This window comes from Haliaeetus leucocephalus, unplaced genomic scaffold (assembly GCF_000737465.1).
Source record: "Haliaeetus leucocephalus isolate CR32 unplaced genomic scaffold, Haliaeetus_leucocephalus-4.0 Scaffold795, whole genome shotgun sequence".
NCBI lineage: Eukaryota > Metazoa > Chordata > Aves > Accipitriformes > Accipitridae > Haliaeetus > Haliaeetus leucocephalus.
The window spans coordinates 2203600-2224071 of NW_010973231.1; the positions used below are offsets into that span (position 1 = coordinate 2203600).

A 20472-nucleotide genomic window follows, 5' to 3' on the forward strand; every position below is an offset into this window, starting at 1 on the left:
ATTCCAAACAAATATCCTCTTGACAATCAGTAACAAGAAACTACAGGCTGTTATTGAAGAGGCTATGGAGATTTTCAAGCCAGGACTGACTGCTCAGCAAACCTGAACATCTGCTTTTAGTTTCTGCTTTGAAGTCTTCCTAGTGAAATGAAAAATTCTTACAGCTCAATATCATAACCTCTGTGGTGTCAGAAAATCAATTTCCTTGTATGTGCAAAATTAAGCAGTGCAGAAAATCAACTGACAGGAGTGACAAAAATTGGGGGATGAAAGTGTATAAATCCCCACACACTTGCAGACCCCAGTTTGCTGCTGCAATATGAAAATCTGCATGTTCATGAGGACAAAGAGGGACTAGACACCAAGCATATTTTAGGATATATCACTAGTACCTTTCTAATCTGCATGCAGCTTTAGAGTAGCCGGAGATGTGGATTTAAGGCTTTTTATGTCTACCCATAAATTGCAGGAGGAATAATGCAGTGTAAGGATAGACCACCTTAAACTGAGTCTGTTCTGTTGAATCCACTGCCTGTGGACTTGCCTGAATGAACAGCTCACCTTCTCTGACAATCTGGGGTGCTACAGCTGAGGCAGTGATTTTTCAGGACCCTTCACTCCAAGACATGTATATAAATGCACAGGTGTTGCTCACAGACATTTGTGCATTTATCTATCCACGTGACTGCATAGAGAATTTTGGAAAGTGAAAAGAAATGTAGTGCATTTCATCCCAGCTCTTCTTTACGTACCTTCCATCAGGAAGCATGCAGATTAATGCCTTCTGCTCTGGTACAGTTTGTGGTTTTTGCCCTAGTATGAAAATATCTCAGCTTTCAAAGGTATTTTATTTCTTTGAATTAGAGAGAATTAAAGCAAGAGGTGGAAAAACAAAGGCAAATGCTGGCTGAGAGCTAAAAGTAAATCTTTTCTGTCATCGGTTGCTGTACAAGATTATAAGACCACAGAAATGGCTTGGTGTAGGATGTCTAATGATTAAGTTGTGAAAGTTGAGTTGGAAAAAATATAGAGAGCAGATGCCACCCCCCTGTCTGCTGCATTGTGTAAAGGGAAATACTTAGGGGATGACAGAGGAGAGGGGCAGACAGTGATCCATTTGCCTCCCACACACCTGCGACCGCAGCCGGCGCTGGCTGGGGCTCTGGACATAAGGGGGCTGCGATAGGAGAGAGCTCGCTCTGCACGCCAGCAGGCACCACACTGCTTCCACCTTCACACCTAGCAATATATTTAAAAACCTGGTGAGACACAAGCCTAGGAGGTCGGCTTACAAATCCTTTTGTAGCTCCCCTGTAGCTTCTGTGTACAAAAGCTGGAGAGGGGATGAGGGATACAGACGACTATTTACCACATTTAGGGGGAGTCTGTAGACGTGAGTAAAGATTGGATCAGCAGGACGTAGTTTCAGAAATCATTCTAAAAGTTCTCAACCTCTTTCAGATAGTCTTAAGAGAGTCTGAAAACTTTCATAGATAGGTTAAAACACAGATTCTAGACTATTATTCTCTTTTAAGCACCATGGAATATCATCTACCAACATATGTTCCTCACCTGTTTCATTTCTAAAATTCTTACGACCTTATTTAGGGAAAGATGCTTTGAGAAATCAGGGGAAGTTCATCACGCTAGACTGTGCTTAATATGTGACTACACCAGCCAGCAATGCTTCCAGTAGGAAAAGTGGGATGACAAAAGCCTAAGTGTTATTCATTAAAGGATGACAGCAGTATTTGGCTCCATACTGATTTGAATTGTAAGAAGCTCACTGGTGATATGACCAGAATCACTTTTTAAGCTTTGAAATTTTATTATGTCAAACCCGACTTTTCTCAGGACTGGCAAGTTAACAAGAAAGCAAATCATATATGGGATTTAGGGGTTACCCTATGAGCAAAAAAGGAACATGAGTAATACAAGAGGCACAGAGAGAGTTGGCATGACTTTGTATTGCCATTTAGATATCCAGGAAAGCGTAATTAAGAATAGTAACCTCTGCCTCCAGCTGGGCAATAACAAGAGTGTCGCTGTTGAGCTCCCTAGAGTGATGTCTGAAGCTCGTAGGCTTTAAGTTAGTACTGCTTTTTCCTGTTATTTTGTAGTTTCCTACCAAAAGAGTGAATCAAAAATAGGTTCATTTTTCCCCCAGGAATCTTAATTGCTTATGGAACCTCATGAGAATCTATTCTTAAATAAAAGCTGAAATACACATAGAAGCATGTGGTGAGGGAAATGTGGTTTTTCAATGCACAACAGGAAATCAGGAAACACATGAACCTGAGAACAACAGATTGCAGCAAGATAGAGGCCAGATGTGGAAATGGCTAGGACCCTTTTAGGGAGCATTTGAAAGGTTACATCTCTATAGATTCTCAAAAGAAATGTGTGCTAGACACAGTTCAGAAACAGCCTCCAGCGTTTCATGCATATAGGAGTGTTGAATGGCAAAAGGGTGCCTGAGCAATCACAGGTCATATCCATAAAAGCAGCACTGTTTGCAGCCTGATGTTTCAACAGCTTTCTCCTAAGTTAGTACGTTGACATACAAATTAAATGAAAGAATTTCCCTCACCTTCTGTGCAAAGGTGAATTTTACATTACCTTGCTTATTAGTTTATTTGGTAGCATGAGGAGATGAAGACATGGAAGTTTTATTATGAACAGTGTGCTTAGTTACTCTCATTTCATGCTCTGAAAATTAAGCTATATATTAAAATGTTTTTCATTTGTTATAAAAAGCTAATACTGTTGCCATGGTAGCCAGTTTGTTATATACTAGAAACAACTGCTATAGAGAATTAATGCTTCCCTGTGAAAATGGGATTCCCACCCTGTGGGAATAATTATGTGGAGTACTGAGGACATATTTAAGAAGCCTTTTGTTTAGCTGCAGCACAACCCCAGGCCCATCTCTCCGGGGAGCTGCTATGGGCTGCACGAGTTGCAGCCGCTGCCACCAAAAGAAATGTGAAGCCGGAGCCTCCAGCCCCCAGATTCCTAGGATGGTGTTCTCATCCTGTTAAACCCAATAGCAACACTTTACTGAAGCCAAAGTTTTTCCACAATTGCTGTATGACATGGAGAACACTTAGCGTTTCAATGTAGGCTGGTACATCTAACTGGTGTTTGTGTCGCTGTTTGAAAAAACATTTTCCCTGATAGCAAAACGTATGTCCTGCCTCAGTTACACTGATCAGACTTTTTTGAGGATTGCAGTAAAAATCAGCTATTGAAACATTCCAGGTTAAAAGAACCTCCTCCTCTTCTCTTTAAAAAAGGGGCATATGTGTGGGAACTACCACCAGAGAAACCAGTCTCTTTTTAGCACCACTGCTTTTCAGGTTTTACCTACCACTGACTCTGTATTTGTTCTTCCCCTCTATTGTTGTATACATCTTTCTAGCTACACCCTTGCCTTTTGACCTTCTGCCTATGGCTCTGATTTCTCTTATTACTGTGTGTTATTCCTCTATCCTCTCTTCTATTAAATCTCTTTTCCATTTAGTGTGCTCTACTAAGTTTATGAATGCATGGCTCCTTCCTCTTCTAAACAACTAATGGACTTCAGTAAATGGAAATATGACATGAAGAAGTATGCAGAGAGAGAGCAAACAATTTAATAGAAACAGCGTTGAGAAGATAGAAATCATCTGTGTTCGGCACTGATTTTTTTACAGGGCTAGACATTAAAAAATGTGTCATAGCCTTCCTTTGTTCATATTTAAGCAAGCATTCCTGTTGCATTGTTTCTGCTTGAGAAAAGAATATTTTCTACATAGACTTGGTCAAAAGGAGATTTTCGTTTGACCTTTTCAGCTTCTCATTAAAAAGAAACAAAACCCAAAAAAACCCCAGACCTTTTTGCTCAGAGGTGTATTTGTTTAACTTTTCATCTCTGGTACATTCTGTTTTAACAGAACCATATCAAGATGTGTCATGTCAGTTTGCTTTGATATTCAGTCAGGTCTCAAGCCCAATCACATCATTCTGTTGCAGTAAGCTGCAGTGACACATCACAAGGGATGTGGTCTAGCAAGGAAACTGGCTCATAGCATTGAATTTGAGCATGAAGAACCTTCTTAACAGATTTGCTGTGGCAATCTGTGTCCAAATCCAACCTTTCAGTACCAGTCAGGTTTTTGTGTGTTTAGTTTTTCTTGTTAAAAGTCAACATTTTTTACTGGAAGTAGAAACTTAATGAAAGTTTAACTTATCGATGCGATATTGGAGGTTTCAGTTACTATTATAATGGGAGTAGGAACATGAACAATAGTGATACTCATAGAACATCCGTGACCAGGAGGTATAATCATAATATGTATCTGATCAAGGATTACTTGAAAAAGACCCAGGAAAAAAGATTTATATATTATGTAGCCTTCAGCTGCTATAGACAAGAACTTTTAAAATGTTTTCACAACATCTTTTATTCAAATAATCTGAGCCGGACTCAGATGTCCTCCTGAGGAAGACATCTCTAATGATGTTGCAGGAGAAACCTCTGCCAAGTTTAATAAAAGCATTAAATAAAAAGGTTCATTTTAAATATAAAGACAAGAACAGCCTTTCTTTCTTTCTTCTTCTTGGAGGGTCATATTCAGTTAGAACAGGGCAATGACATCTTTATAGGAGGTCTTCAACACTCAATAGACAAACAAAGGCAAAATTATAAGTGAAAATAGTTTAGAACAGAAGTCACAGCTTTCTTCTGTTCTCTCACTTTCTGCTAAGTTAGCTTGAAACTCTTCTGGAAGGGACTGCACAGCCCTCCAAGGGGCTAGCCGTGGGAGTTCAAGGAAAATACACAGTAGAATTTTAAAGCTATTTTCTCTGTTTCTTCAGGACAAATTCTCTATTCTACTTGCAATTCCTATTGATACTATGAGACTTGGGGACTCATAGGCAAAATGAATTTGAACAAATAATACTTGATGCAATGCCTCGTACAATCAATATGTTATTTTGTGGACAGGTCTTGCCTGGTTGGTATTGCAGCACTGTTCAGCATGACATTTCCTAGAAAATGCCTTATAACCATAAATTATTGGAGAAAAACAATATAGCACTATTCCTGATATCCAATGGTACTCACCAACACAATCGAATCCACTTCCTCGGTAGCCCTGTTTGCATTTGCACTTGAAGGATCCTTCGGTGTTGAGGCACTCTGCATGGAGGTTACACCTGTGTGTATTTGTCACACATTCATTTATATCTAGGGAAAGATATAAACACTTCAGTGAAAACTGTGTTGAAACCCAAGCTTCATGACAGCCTGTTTGTGCCGGCTGTCCATTTCCAGGTATTGTAAGCACAAGTGTTAGACCAAGATCGACCAGAGACCATTGGGGGCAGAAGAATTCACACTAGGAGAGAATCCTTAATGTCAGCTCCAACTGCACAACTAATGGCATATGCGTCCATGGAAAATGTAGAGCATCCCAGTAAAGACAAAGTGAACGTAGTGATTTTCTGACTGAGAACAGGATTCAAATTATAGGTTGTAGATCCTCTTCTATTAACAAAAATGCAAAAGGCAACAAGAGAATGTGTGACAACAGTCAAAAAAAATTCACCAAATCTGTCTCATTCTTTCATTCACTCTAGAAGAAATGCAATGGAAAGTAACCCTGAGCATGCCAAGATGTTGAGATCTTCTGTTTACCTCTAACATTCCAGCATACACATGACGCTGTAGGAAAATATAATCAGGAGAAATTCAGTAGAAAATACTACATTCAACTGACAGCAAAATGTACAGGCACCAAGAGTAACTGATTTTGTTCTCCTTTTCCCTTATTTTGCTACATCACAAAGATGGTTCTGGTTTCTCCCACATGAGGGAGACAAGTTGGTGCACGAATTTTTGCACCACTTATATTTTATCCAGATTGCTTCATTTTTAGCAGCTGACAGGTCTTCTCATAATGTAAGTCAGCTAGGAGACAAGTAGCAGGAAGACTGACCCAAAAATACGGTATGTCTGAGAGTGAGATTCAGGTTTGCAGATAAAATCCTGACTACTGATACCTCTCCAGTTTTTCCTCCATGCACACATATTGTATGAAAAAGTAAATATTTTTTCCACTTTAAGACTCTCAGGTTTTGCACACAACAGGAATTGCAAACTTGACTTTCCAAAACCTGCCTTATAATCTCCCTCCCACCACTAACTCCCAATACCAAGCAAACATAAACAAATCCCATGAATTCTCTTTTGTATGTGCTTCTTGTAGTAGTTCCAACCCTTCCAGGCCCTCGTGTAGTCAACTGCTTGAACAATACTGCTGCAGTGCCTGCTGCGGTAACTTACACTTTGCTGTTCTTCCACCATGCAGCTAATGGATTGAAACAGGAGTAAAGGTGTTTTGACATTTGTTTTAACACCTAGGCATGTCAAGATAATTTTTTGCCTATATTTATTTTTGTTTGGGAGAAACTTAGGCATGCAAGAGAGACTTGAAAAGTGATTAAAACCTACTATTGTCATACTTCTTTTTTAAAGTTCTGTACTGTCCATCCAAACAAGTGTTTTTACAGTCATGAAGGCACTTGATTCACATTCCTCAGTAATGACAAAAAAAAAAAAAAAAGAAAAAAAAGATTGTGGGACTGCTTGTTCATCACAAGTTGAAAGTCAAGAGGACAAAAAATGGCTCTTTAACTAAACCTGTACCAGAAGTAGCCCTTCTTTGTAGTCGATTGTTGCTAACTTACTACAAGCCCTTGCACATCTTGACTTGGTACAATGAAGCAATTTAATTTGCAAGTGCCAGTGATTAGGTTTTTCACAAGGGCACAGAGAAAACCCAGAGAAAAATTCAACATGCCATCAAGAATATTCTTAGTGTGATATCTTTTATCCATTTCTGAGGCAGTATCCCCAGACTAGGCCAACATGCTTCAGGAAATGACAGGAAAGATGCACGGTGTGGGAATCAAAAAGAATGAAGGAAAATTAATGGGCTGAATCTTACCTACACAGTCATAACGGCCACTGACGTATTTCAGTTCATAACCAAGCTGGCACTTGCAGTAGTAGCTTCCAAACGTGTTGATGCATCTGCGGTTGTAAGAGCAGACAGCTTTGCCGGCAGAACATTCATCAATGTCTAGAGCAGGAGAAGGGATGCTGGTCAGATCCATGAGAAGGTAAAATGGGAAAGCAAGAACTAGTTGAGATTTGCACAGGAATGATTTGGTCTTGGTTATCACAAGTTGTTTAATAAATAAGTCCTATAATTACACACTTGCAGTTGGCTTTTGCATGTGCTTACATGAATGAAGCAGCAAAACGTGAACTAACTTCATGGAAGATTTTGAGACCTGGCATGGTAAAAGCTAGGGTAACTGGCAGTGGGGATTCTCCCCACCGGGGACAATGATTTGCCCTCAGGTCATGGAGCAAGGTGAGAAGGAACTCCACAAATTCCATTATTTCCCCTGAGAAAGGAAATGACAGAGAATTGTTTAAGAGAAAGTCCCAGAAAAGGAAACGGAGAGCAGCAGCAGCTCTTCTACCGAATCTCTGCACCTCCCCTTGCTGGGCTAAGTCAAGGCATAACGTGGAGTTTCCAGACTGCGAGTGGTCTGCCCAGCAAGGTAGATGACAGGGACAGACATTTCGGAGAGAGAAGGAGGAAGGCTGGTATGGGAGGGGCCTAAGAACGTTATTCAACAACCACTGTAATTAAACGTTGCTAATTTGATTTGGTTTATTGTAACATCAAATTTAAAATAGTGCCAATTATGATATTCGGTATTTGTCCTTCCCTATCACATTTTAGCACATAGCAGTGACTTTGCACATAATTCATCATGCCACACTGCTGTGTGGCAGTAGAATTGCTGTGAAGTGCTGCTGGACACCACAGTCAGTCTTTTTATCATTTCTACCATTCTTTTACAGTGCTTAGGTGATCAAAGGGAAGTGGACAACAACAGAAAAATATTTAAACAAACCTGTAGTCAAAATCCCTCTTTCTGCCCATGCTACACACTTCTGATGAGGGCTTCTGTTTCCCAGCCTCCATTCCCAGACCTCTCCAGGTTCTCGTTTCCCCATGCCTCTGCCAGGACCAGGGTTTGTCACAAGCTAAAGGACAAGCCTACTGCACTCGAACCTAGCATGAAGCTTGTGTCTGCAGTGAACTCTGAAGACTCACTGTACTCTTAGAAACAACAGGTTTAGGTTTAATTAAAAATTTTCATCTATAATTGTTATTTTTTTCCTTCACCAATGCACATGTAGAAGAGGCAAAGTGAAACACATCAATATGTTGCTCTGCGGGTCCAGGAATAATGCAGCTTCTTAGGAGGATTAAGCTAAGACTAACAGCCATGGATCTTCAAACGCTTATCTGTTTATAGTGTTTCTGTGACTAATACTAGAGTATTAGAGTATCTTATAATATATAAAGCATCTATTATGCTATACAGCAGGAAGATGCTATCTCATTTTAGAGATGGAGAATGGATGACATACCACAAGTCATGCAGAAAGAAGGGATCTGATATTTCCAACCACTGGACATACCTTTTTGTCTATTTTACCTTTTATCATATGTATCGGCATTCTTCCAAATCTATTTGAGCAGACAAGGTCAATAAAAATAAACTCAATACAAAAGAATAAAAAAATTTGCCTGAATAATTCAGTAAGAGATTTAAGAGAACCAGTCATCTTGTCTATTGTATTTAAATACATATGTCTACAATGTTTGCCTTCACATAGCTCTTAAGTAATTCAAACAAATGTTAACTGTGACTGGTGGTAGTCCGAGAGCCTTGCTGATTACTCAAAGCAGGACAGTTCCAATTACAAACTCATTTCATTTGAAAGAAAGAAATACCATTCTCACGTTGGAGTCTTTATAGTTTGGAAGTTGAGCCAAGTATCCATATGGGTTTATCTGATAGCTCCTAAAAGCAATAAAGTAGTCCCAGGCCATACCATGTGCAAGCTGCCCTTTATGATCTGAAGGACTCGCACCATTGTGACAGAAGGAATGTAAAATATGTGAAATCGTCAATATTACGTATGTTGCTAAAGTCATTTTAGTAAATAGCACTTGTTGCAAAAAGTTTTTTCACAGAATCACAGAATGGTTGAGGCTGGAAGGGACCTCTGGAGGTCATCTTGACCAACCCCCTGCTCCAGCGGGGACACCTAGAGCTGGTTGCCCTGCTCCTGCTACTCCCTGACATGCACTTCACTGCCCCTTCTGCTCTAGTTGTCAGGGTGGTCTCTGCTTTGGAGGGTTTGTTTCACATCTATCGGGTTTTGGAAGGAGCTCATTTAACTTCAGTATCCAAATGGGTACGATTTCAGCATTAGGTTACAATGCTGTAGCACTGCTTTGTCAGATGACAGTGTAAAACATTATCACGGAACAGTACCAAGTGTTATAAGCAATGCTTTCTTCATTGCAGGAAGAAACATTGATGTGATGTTGAGGCTTCTGGAGAACAATCCAGAAGTTTGTATTGTGGGTCATCACAATAAAAGAAAAACCCACCCAAACACAACGCCCAAATCCTATAACGCATTATGTCAGTAGGACAGCTTCCTGCAGGCAAAGCATTGTATTTAAGAGCCTCATAGCAATAGGGAGAAACTGAACCTGCTAATGACTCCAGATCATGTCAAAACATTCAATTATTTATTGGGGATGGGACTGGCCCAAAGAATTACATGGCCAATATTACCAGAACAGTTATTAAAAAAAAGCATGCAAACATTACACTGCACTGCGAGTAACAAGAAGCATTATTCAAGCCAATGAGGAGGGCTAACTACTTCTTAACCTTTCCCCAGAATCTGAAGTTTTTGGGGATCCTATAGAAAAGAAGCTGAGAGTGAGCTCTCTAATCATACCAATGCATGTCCTTCTGTTTGGTCCCAACTGAAGGCCACCTGATGGACAAAGACACTGCACCTCCCCTTTGACTTCTTCACATCCATATTGGCAATTCACCACAGCACATGTCCTAGAACCTGAAAACGGTATTTAAAATAACAAAAAGAGCAAAATTCTAGGCTGGGATCATGCACTTAAAATTAAGTTAGATCTGAACGAACACAGAAAATTAATCAGAACAACATTCCATTCATCACAAATTAAGCTGTTTATACATTAAAGCATTAACAATTCAGGGGTCCATGAGACAGATCTTACACTCCCCTTCACTTTGTTTTTTCTTTATCTGCCCTTATTCCTCCTTTTTTCTCTGATCCCAGTTCCGTGACTTCTTACTACCACCTTTTAGATTCAGAGACAGAACTGCTCAAAGTAGAAAAAAGGTGGTTTTTACATTTTCCATTGAAACAGTTTTACCTTACAGAAAACTGCTATTCAGTAGTGAAATGTTTTAATTGCTTACCATTAAATATGCTTCTAGTACAGAATCTGATTTTAAAAACTATTTAGCCTGAGGGACTTAGAAACTGCCCTTTCTTTTGAACCTTTATGGAACAGATATCTGAATCCAATGAGGCACTAGCCAGAACACAAGTCTTGGTCACCACGGGTTGGTTAGGAGTATGAATTATTGGAGATGATTTTGATTAGCCTCTAAACAGAAATGTAGGGATCTAGATCCTGTCTGAGAGACCTACGTGAGACTAGAAAAGTAGGAGAAATGTATTAAGTATGTAGGGAGATATTCCTAAAATCCTGAAGATACCCAGGAAGCGTTAGTGTTATGATGCCAGGGAGAGAAGCAGCATTTGGAAGTGTTTACTGGAACAGATGGAGGTGTGTGCAAAGAAAGTATTTCCAGCTACTTCACTCTGGTTGTGTTCAGAGAAACAGAAATGTATATAGGTTCTTTATAAGTGGAAAGCCTGGAGCAGTTGTCAACTAATTAGAGACAGAAACCAACTGCAAGAACTTGAAACTGGCTCACCGCTTGGGTAGAAGAATATCTGAATTTTATTTTAAAATACAACATGTTTATTGTCAGAGGTACCAGCACTTTCAGAATGGTGCACAGTAACAGAGTGTATAGAAAAGACAATGATATGTGCAGGTGCATATATAGCTACAGCCATATTATCTGTGATTTGAATAAAAAATATAATGCATATTAGTTCTGTGTGCTTTTAAAATTAATCTGTTTAACCTCTGATAAAAATTATTTTTCTGAGGCTGGTTTGTTTAGAATCTGTGGCTGTGATGAATATACAAGGCCAAGAATTTATTGTATTTGCAAAAGCATTTTACTTTTGTATGAATGGGAACATACAGGAGGTAAGGGTTAAAAAAAGACAGACTGTAAATCATAATACTTTGGCACATCATCTACTTTCTAAGTGGGAATAAAGAAACTTATTAAAAATTATTCCTCTCTAATTGGTAATTGTCTGTTTTCTCTTTTGTTTGAAGCTCCTATTCCTGGCTTTGGTTAGACATAATATTGGCTTAGATGAACTGCTAATTAGATCTATTATAGTAATGCCTGCAGAGTTTGGGTGGTTTTGTGTTAGGTACTAACCTACTAGCTATTTTAAGCAATGGTTCTCTGTGGTCCAAAGCCACAGTCTTCTGATACCCTTCTTCCAGCCCCATGGTCCCTCAGCGTGGTTGCAGGTAAGCCTGACTGCTCAGACTAGGTGGACTTCATCTTGCTAAGGTGACTTACATCATGGTGAATTTGATTCAAAAGAAGCAACAATACGCTCAAAATATTTGCCTGAATAAAATGATGAGAATCATACAGTTGGTTAAATAACTTGGCATTTCATTTGAGCAAAAGCTTAAGTCAGCTTCAAGTGAAATGGGAGGCTACTAAACTTAACCAAGAATAATTTCTACTTGAGCAAATAATTTACTACTTCATTTCATAATCATAGTTTCAGCTTAAGAAAATAAAGGCTCTTCGGAACTGGAAGGTGGCAGATGGGTTGCATTAACGAAGCACAAGCTGGATTAACATTTTTTACCTCCTTAACTAGAGCTGTGAAGAATGAAGACTTATTTCCTTTCTATGGGAAACCTGTTTTTCCCCCTGAAATTTGGTTTCATTCTGTGTCAGTGTTTGTCAGGGCTCTACTGAGAAATAATGTTCCCGTGTGCCAAAGTGAAATGCAAGCTTCAGGGCTCACAGCTGCTCAGGCAATTTTTTCATATACACTTGACACTGGCCACCACTGCTGCTGAGAAATTCAGCATTTTGTGCTGGCTTAAGCAAGGGATAGTGCAACTGAGCATTTGGAACAAATGCGGAGTTTCTTAAATCTGGAAATGAGTCCTGAACTAGGACTGGCTTAAAACTAATGCAGCAGAAATATTAAGTTACAGTCTGGATCCAGTTTTCTGAGTTGGTTCAGAAGTGTAGCTGCAGCAAGTGTTTGTGCTGAGAAGAGCAGCAGGGAGGGATGGAGGGGACAAAGCTGCTGCTGGGCTCAAAGGATAGTTTCTTTTGACTGCAGTTCTGGCTTCTGCCAACTTCAGCTGTCCATAAGACAGTGGCCTTACTGAAAACTGCTCGGCATATGATGTCAGCAGATAGATACACAAATTATCTTGATGAAATGGAAGGAATATATATCTATTTCTCAGGGATCTCAGGGCTCCGCAGCTGTTGGCTGCCGGTGATACACACCACGCTTAGTAATGCAGAGGTACATCCCTGAGCTGTGATGCAGGGAAGGGAAACCCTCCAAAAGGTCTGGCCCCAGGCACTTTTCATGGCAATGTTGGTCCCCCTACCATAAGAGAGAGAGAGTAGGAGCTCTGGCTTTCCTACCTGCCCCAAGCTGCAGACCCTGCACTCCTGAAAGTGTTTGCCAAGGCTGGGTATTTTTTCCAATTATCCCAAGACTGACAGCAAACTTGCCAGAGAGACACCCTGCCTGGTGAATAGTTGTCTCCAAGGTTTGGAGACCAAAGCCTTTCAGAGTTTGTGGTTTTCTGTCATATCCATGGGAAAGATTGTGCTGCACCCCATACAGCTAGGTCCATTGGTTTAGGACGGACCTCTCAAGCAGATTGTTCCGCTGCTGAGACCAACTATATTCCTTGTCCAGCTGATGCATCTGCTCTGGTCCAGTGTACTCCATAAAGGGCTGTCCCCATGTTCCTTAGGGTCTTGTGAAATTCAAAGCCAAAAATACCTCTATGGCACAGCTCAGGTGAAGAAAAAAAAGCATTTTCTACAAACAAAACAGTGTAATTGAAAAATAAGAAGCTTCTTCAGGTCTGAAAAATCAGGTTGGCTAAGAAGGCAGAATGCTTTCCGCTACATGCTGGCTTAAAGACAAAGAAAATAGGTAGAAATATAGTTTAGATAAGCCTTAGCTCAATGAACAAGTGTTTGCAAGAAGCTGGCGGCAACTGTGAGAAGCATATTGATATACAGATAAAATAAATTAGTCAGGGAGCACAGAAAGATAAAGCAAGGAATAATGGCATGAAATTCAGCACAGTAAAAAGTAGTGTATATTGGTGGTTTGCTTGGATAGGTTCATTCATCCTTACTCAACAGATGAACTGGCAGGACTATGCACCAAGGTTACACTAGCTGTCCTTCATCTGAAGCAATGCTATCATAGATTTTTACTTCTAGCAGGACAAAAATTCCTCTGAACACCAAAATACAAGTATGACCTAGTTTACTTTATCCAGGTACCGCCAAATAGAAGCCTCTTTCAGTTGCTGACAGTACCAGAGAGCTGTGGCAAAGACCCTATCCTGAATAAGCTAAACCCATTCATCACAAGAAGAAAATCTGCTGGGTCAAATGCAATTAAGGTGATTTTGGTGTGCCTGTCCTATCAGCTCTATTACTTACTTGCACACGTGCCATCTGGCATAAGCATGTACCCGTTGAGACAATAGCACTTGTAGCTGCCATGTGTATTCATACATCTGTGTTCACAGGGACGTGGTTTCAGTCCACATTCGTTCAGATCTGCAGAAGTCATTGGAATGAAGTGAGTGCTGGGTTTGTATACATATATTCATACATATAGGTGGATAATACTGCCTAATGCCTTGAATCCTCCACAGTAAAATCGCCTGGATTGAAAATGAGCCAGCCCCTTGCAAGATGAGAGTTTAGCTGGCCATCTGGCTGAAAGACTGCTAGCAAAACTAACATGGGCAGACTTCTACACCTGAGAAACTAATGCAAGCTCTGGCCACATCTGGCAGCTTGTTAGGAAGAGGTGGAGGGGGACAGAATTGCAGTTAGTCTCTCTTCTGGGAGTTATTTTTCTGGATTTCTCTGATTCTAGCTGGAGATTTTAGCCCTCCAGTTGACCTCCGTACTAGAAAGGCATAAACATGAGACGAAGAACAGCAAATCGGCTTGAGATAAAGTTAAACAAAGGTTGGTGGTTTTTTTCTGAGCTACATATTGGTACCAAGGTTAGCAGCAGCAGAAATTAAATACAATATAAGAATTATGTGACTTTAAGAATAAAAGGACAAGCCTCAAAAATCTCAAAATCCTGAGAATAAAAGCACCCTAAATCCTTCTCAAAATCCAGGATTTAAAAGGCTTTGCAGAAACTAAATTAATTTCAAATTCCCAATAGCTATCCTTCACAGGGAGAAAACTAGAATCTTAAAAAATTTAATTTGCGTGGCATAGGCAAAGCAATGCTGACAACAGTATTGGTCCTATGACAAGGGGACATCATCTGTGCTTGTGACTTCTGTGAACTGACACCCCTACTGCTTGTATTTTGAAACCTGATTAGTAAACAGACAGAACTCATTAACAGAATGCACCAGCACATGCAGCCCATTCAATGTGTGTTTAACGGCACATGTGACCAATAATATAATTTCAATAAAGACGCAACTCTCCAAGCAAGTACTGAGCTTGTGCAGCCCCACTTCTAATGGGAGAAGCATCGGTTCTCATGTCTATGCGCCCTGCAGACCACAGAAAAAGCATAAACTTTGTGGGGGTTATACATGTGCAGAAGTGTTTGTTACAGCTCAGTCCAGCGAAGAAAAAGAGGGTTGCATTCTATTATTTAAACATAGAGTCTGTTTGAAAAAGGACAACCTATCAGCTTGCAAATCACATTGGATTTTTGTGCTACTGTGGCTCCACTAAATAACCAAGACTCTCTTAAAGAAACAAGAGAGCAAACTAGGGAACAAAAGTTATTCCACTTAGACCATACATTTTCAAAAGTGCTTAGCTGCACCTATCTTGCACAGTAATGCACAGATAGCATATACAGCTCTAAAAGAGAACCTACGGAGATAAGGCTAATTTAGCTCAGACTTGGTGGCAGACTAAGGCAGTCCTCTTATCCCTGTTACTTCAGTTAGCTCATGTTGAGCTTGCTCAGCAGGGTATTCTGCTCTAAGGACAGAGCAAGGCTACATCTGCCAGTAAATTAAAAATGGCTCTGAGTATTCCTGGCTGCTGGAACATGACCACCTATATGGCTATACTATTGAAATAGCTCTGGGACATTTCTGGCCTGTGCTAGCCACCACTTTACTAAAAAATTCCTGGCCATGCTTCAGAAGGTAGAACAGCCCAGGGAACTAACAGCCAATTTGCACGTGTAGTTCTGTGCAGTGCTTCCACCAAACCTCAAACTCTGAATCTACTGCAAGTGTGCAGAACTGATCTACTTGCCTACGGAGGGCATATCAAATGCATCAGGAGTTACTGCACAGAAAACACCTAAAAGCTGAGGGCTTCTCTGTTGCCTTTTGGTAACATTTAAGCTGTGAAATAATCTTTGAGGTTAAACTTCTGGATTTAGAGGCTGAAGTTGTAAGAGGTACCTACGTATCTATTACACACAACCAGGGCTGTTGTTTCACTTTCCTCTCTTAGTGCTACTGAGGAATTGACTTCTTTCCCTGTGAGCGACATCAAAAGCATAGAAGATGGAGTTTTCCAAAATACTTAACAGTATAGCTTTATAGTATACTGTTTGAAAGATATTGTGTAATAAATGGGTTGTTTTGACTCTGAAAAATGTGTCTTTAGTATGTCAATGCAATGTTTTCCAGCAAAGGCTGCAGGTGCTTAGGAAGGTAGCAAGGATAGACCCGTCCATTTGTGTGGCCTTTATGTCATGCTTCTCTCACAGCACCTGCAGTTCACTCATCTGCACTGCAGTAGGATTGCCTCTCTCCACGCACAGTGACCTGCTCCTTTCATCTGATCCAACACAAGGGTCTCATATATCAGAACAGAGAAAAAACGCTCAGTTCTCACCAATGTGTTAGCTGAAATATTTCCATGTCTAACTGCAAGTTTATGAAGGCAAAGTGGCGCATTCAATGTTTCTGAATATGCGATTCTAAAGACCCCCAATTCTGGTTCTCAGAAATACCAATCAGCATATGCAAACAGATGGCATTGGCCCAGGCAGCTTGAGAAATTACATGTCTAGCACATAGTTACATGTCTTTCTGATGAAAAGGTTAGTTAAGAAATTAACATGGGTTGCTAGTTAAGAAAATAACATGGGTTCTGGATCTGACTCCTGTCTCTTCTAATAATTTCCTATATAATGTCTCCATGCCTTAATCTTCTGACTATAAATATGACAGTTTGCCCTTGTCATTGGCCCGCAGGAGATAGATACATGATATAAGTTCAAACTTCTGTGTGCTGAAGGAGGCTTAGAGCTTGCCTGGGATGCTGGCGATACAAGAGCCTTCAACTCTAAGCTCTTCTAAGTAAACAAGAAAATATCTTGGTTTACTATTTTGCAAGATGACACATAGTACGAGATAAGGAGACAGAACACGAACAGTCTGCTTTCTGGAGTAATATCACCATGTGCACAAACCTTGATTACAGGTTTTCCCTGTAAATCCAGGGAAACATTTGCATTTGTTTGGTCCCATGCACTCGCCATACTTGCAGCCATGTCCACAGACAGCTGGCGGAGTCAGGCAGAGAAAGGAGAGAGAAAAAGAAAAAGTTAGAAATACTCTGAGAACTTTTGCCCTACTTAGTTGCCTAAGAACTTATTGCACAAGTTCAACGTCCTCCATACTTTTCCCTCTAGTTCGGGCATGGTAGCTACTGATCAGCACTTGATTTCTGCTTGAGAAAAGTGACACTAGCATGGATTACACGAGTGCATGCTTTTCCAGATTTGTAAAGACCTGGAAAAGAGGGGACTCCTTTTAGCTCTCTCCCTTATGCTTTTTCTGCCATGCTTATGATTCACATTTAGTTTTGTACTCTTGCCTTTTTCCTGTTTTTAAGTAGCCTGTGTGAAAAGCAGCTAGCCAGCAGCTTGACTTGCTATGCTTGGCATCTGGAGTAGGAAAGAGGTAGCAGCACTCTTCTGAAACCAAAGGAGACACATTACCCTACAGCAGTTTTCCAGTCTTGGATCTCCTCAGTTACAGCTGAGGAACGTGTCCATCCCGTGATGGAACATTCAGAGCACATCTATCAAACGATCAGGCAACTATCCTTACCACACATCCCAATAAGTATGATTGCATCAGGTTTACAATTATTTGAGAGGCCTATGCTTAGCCTGGATGCATTAAAAAGTAAAAATTTTCTAACTCTCAGCCCTCTGGATCATTAGTCAGAAAATAAATGCTGACTTTTATAAGGCTTAAGGCTCCTAAAGTCAATGTGATTCTCAACATGAGGGTTATTCAGGAAAAAGCAAACCAAACATGCATTTAAATCAGTACTAGCTCTGGAAAAACAGCGAAAGAGTATGCACCAGAATGTGCATCTCGCTACCTTGTGTAATTAAGCTGCTAGGCAAACTGTAGGAAATAGGAAAGTCACAGTGTTAGTTACTATATAGTAAAATTCATAATTAAAATTCGTACTTCTGAATTCAAGTATCTTCCCTACATTTAAAGATTCATTCAGACATACTGATCCTCTAACTCTGCAGAATAAGGCATTTTTCTACACTACCTCTAACCCTGAATGCAACATGGCATACTGCAAGACCAGTTCAGTTTCAGCACTGAAGCAGAGAACACCACTGTGTCTGGATTTACAGTGCAGAATTACATCATAGTTGGCTTATGTAATGTGCCAAAGAAGAATCTTAAAAGTTTATGAAAACTGTGTTTTAGTATGAAAGCAACCTCTTGCTTTAAAAGAAGACAACCTACTCCACTGGCTGATCAAAGTTACGTTTGCCAGTTGTCCCCCCAGGTGTTCATTTGCTTCAAAACTAAGGTGCTATTAAGCAATGCAGAAATATTAATAATGGTATTCATCACTTTTTCCTTTTTTAAACTGACATGCTATATATACAGAGCAGAGATATTTTGGCATCTTACCCTTTTAGATACCAGTATATTGATTTTCAGCAATGAATAACCCTAAGCCTCTAATCAAATTCAACACATATACAATGCCAAACTCTCTGGGACAACAGGTGCAATATCTGAAAGATTCCTAAAACATGTATTTTATGATTTTGTTGTGTTTTGCCCAAGTACAACTAGAGAGAGATTCCACATCACCTTCTCCTTGGGATCTGTAAACCTTTTACAAATTCGAAATGTCTTAAGAGTCATCGAGACTTCATTAAGCAAACGATCCACAGACTAGAATGCTGGCTGGCTACCCAAGCTCAAGCCAGGTGCACTTATTGCTTGGGGTTTATTTATATTTTTAGAAAGTTAAAACCTCCTGGTTCTCAGAGTCTGTGTACTCTGAAGATAAAGGATACCAACTGATAGAAAACCATTTTAGGGGTCCATATATAGCATTAGAAAACACTGCATTTTTGGCACTTACTTGACAGCTGTAACAGTATAGGCACTGACCAGGGCTGTGCTGGAGGTTAGAACAGATGGTCCCTTCTGGACCTACAAATTTTTGAATATGTATTTTGTGGTTTGGTGTTATTTACCTAAAGCTCTGCTTTTTTGAGGAGGTGGTCTCTCAAACATGTTTTATTCACTCTCTCACAGAGTTAAGAGATTTCACTCCTCAGAAGGTTCCTTTCTGTAACTTCTGGCAGACATACGAAATCCCTTTATTAGTACCAAGTACACCGCCGTGGAGAGGAAACAAGCATAAAGTGTTAATGTTACCTTCGCAGTGGCCCTTGTTGTTCTTTTTCCAGCCATAACAGCAATCCAACCTAGAACCATAGCGACACACCCCAGGCTGGCTCACAGCCACCAGCTGCCCACGAGCTCTTGAGCTGCGTAAGGAAGGATAAACACTAGCTGCAGCAGGCGTAAGTACTTTAATCCATTGCTCCGTATACTCCTTTCTACATTTCCCTTATGTTTTATCCACCATCAGGCATTTTCATTTCACCAAACCTAGGGCAGTGTTCCTGGACAGGAATGCAAAGTTGCATTTAGTTGTAGAAACAAGGGAGATGGGAACATTCCACCTGCAATAAATTAACTGTGCAACTTAAATCCTTTCTAATGAGAAACATGGGAAAGGCAAAGAACACAGCCAGGTCCCCTGCTAGAATGAGTCATTTTTAGTATCAGTGAAGTCAATGGGGCTGCTTTAGCTTGCGTCATGTGAAGAAATTTGGATCAAATATACGATGCCATACCTGACAGCGCTATTGCTTTGGATGATGAAATACTGATTCTACAGAAAAGCAGCTTTCTGAACATCAGTCAGCCCCATAAAAGCTACTGACTTGTAGGTTCATAGCCACTGCATGCGTGCAAATTGATTAAGTGCAGTCCTGTGCATTCTGGTTGCACAGGACTCCCTGACCATACAAATTAACATTCATTTAATCTGCCAATAAGCCCAGAGGGTTCAAAGTCACTGTGCAGATCAACAGGTGCAAGAGTTGGAAAACCTGCAACATTAGTAGCCAAAATTATAAATCTGATGGAAATCTACAACTGTATAAGTCTTTTAGACCTACTCTATGCTGCACCAGGTGCTGTGACTCCAGTTCTCTTCTCCCTCCACTTGCTGTTAAACTTAAGTTCTCCATTACCACATGCCTGTCCCCTTTATGAAATTCTCTTCTTTATCCAAAATGCTCTGTTCCCACTGCTTTTTCCAGGCCATAATTTAAAATTCACTTTCTTCAAAGAGCCCAAAGTGGTGTTTCTCACACAGAAAATACCTTATCTGCGAAAGCTTCATAGTCAGGGATTTGGGGTATATGCAGCAACAAACATCCCCATGGTGGGGAAAAAAAACGGAAAAGGAACTTTGGCATTTTTTAGTCTGATGCACAATAAAGGCATTGCTTTATCACCTTACAGCAGTGCTTTGCACATAATGTTCTGCTCGCATGCTAGAAAGTGCCCTTGAATTCACCTGGATAGTAAACGTATATTCTGTTTACATCCCAGAAAATTCCCTTGAATGCAGCTGGATAGTGCTATGACTCCCCTGGAAGGTTAAAATGCCTAAAGCTTGGAGGAAGCAGGATCTCATTACTTTCCAAAAGGTGCTTATTTTCACAGGAAGACAAACTCATTCAGTAATGTTTTATTTAATAATTCACTTCAAAATCAAATGAAAGTGTCTTTA

The 20472-nt window shown here is 40.2% G+C and overlaps 1 protein-coding gene across 1 annotated transcript in view; it reads right to left on the reverse strand.

Moving 5' to 3' along the window:
• The window catches only part of EGFL6 (EGF-like-domain, multiple 6), a 36946-nt gene extending 16945 nt beyond the window's left edge, over window positions 1-20001 (reverse strand). The window contains exons 1-7 of the mRNA XM_010581597.1: window positions 19928-20001; window positions 19041-19153; window positions 16799-16891; window positions 13813-13932; window positions 9896-10015; window positions 6996-7130; window positions 5111-5233 (exon numbers count right to left, since the gene is read on the reverse strand). Coding sequence (XP_010579899.1) covers window positions 5111-5233; window positions 6996-7130; window positions 9896-10015; window positions 13813-13932; window positions 16799-16891; window positions 19041-19153; window positions 19928-20001 — 778 coding nt within the window. The remainder of the gene's footprint in view (window positions 1-5110; window positions 5234-6995; window positions 7131-9895; window positions 10016-13812; window positions 13933-16798; window positions 16892-19040; window positions 19154-19927) is intronic.
• Between the last annotated feature and the right edge of the window lie 471 nt (window positions 20002-20472).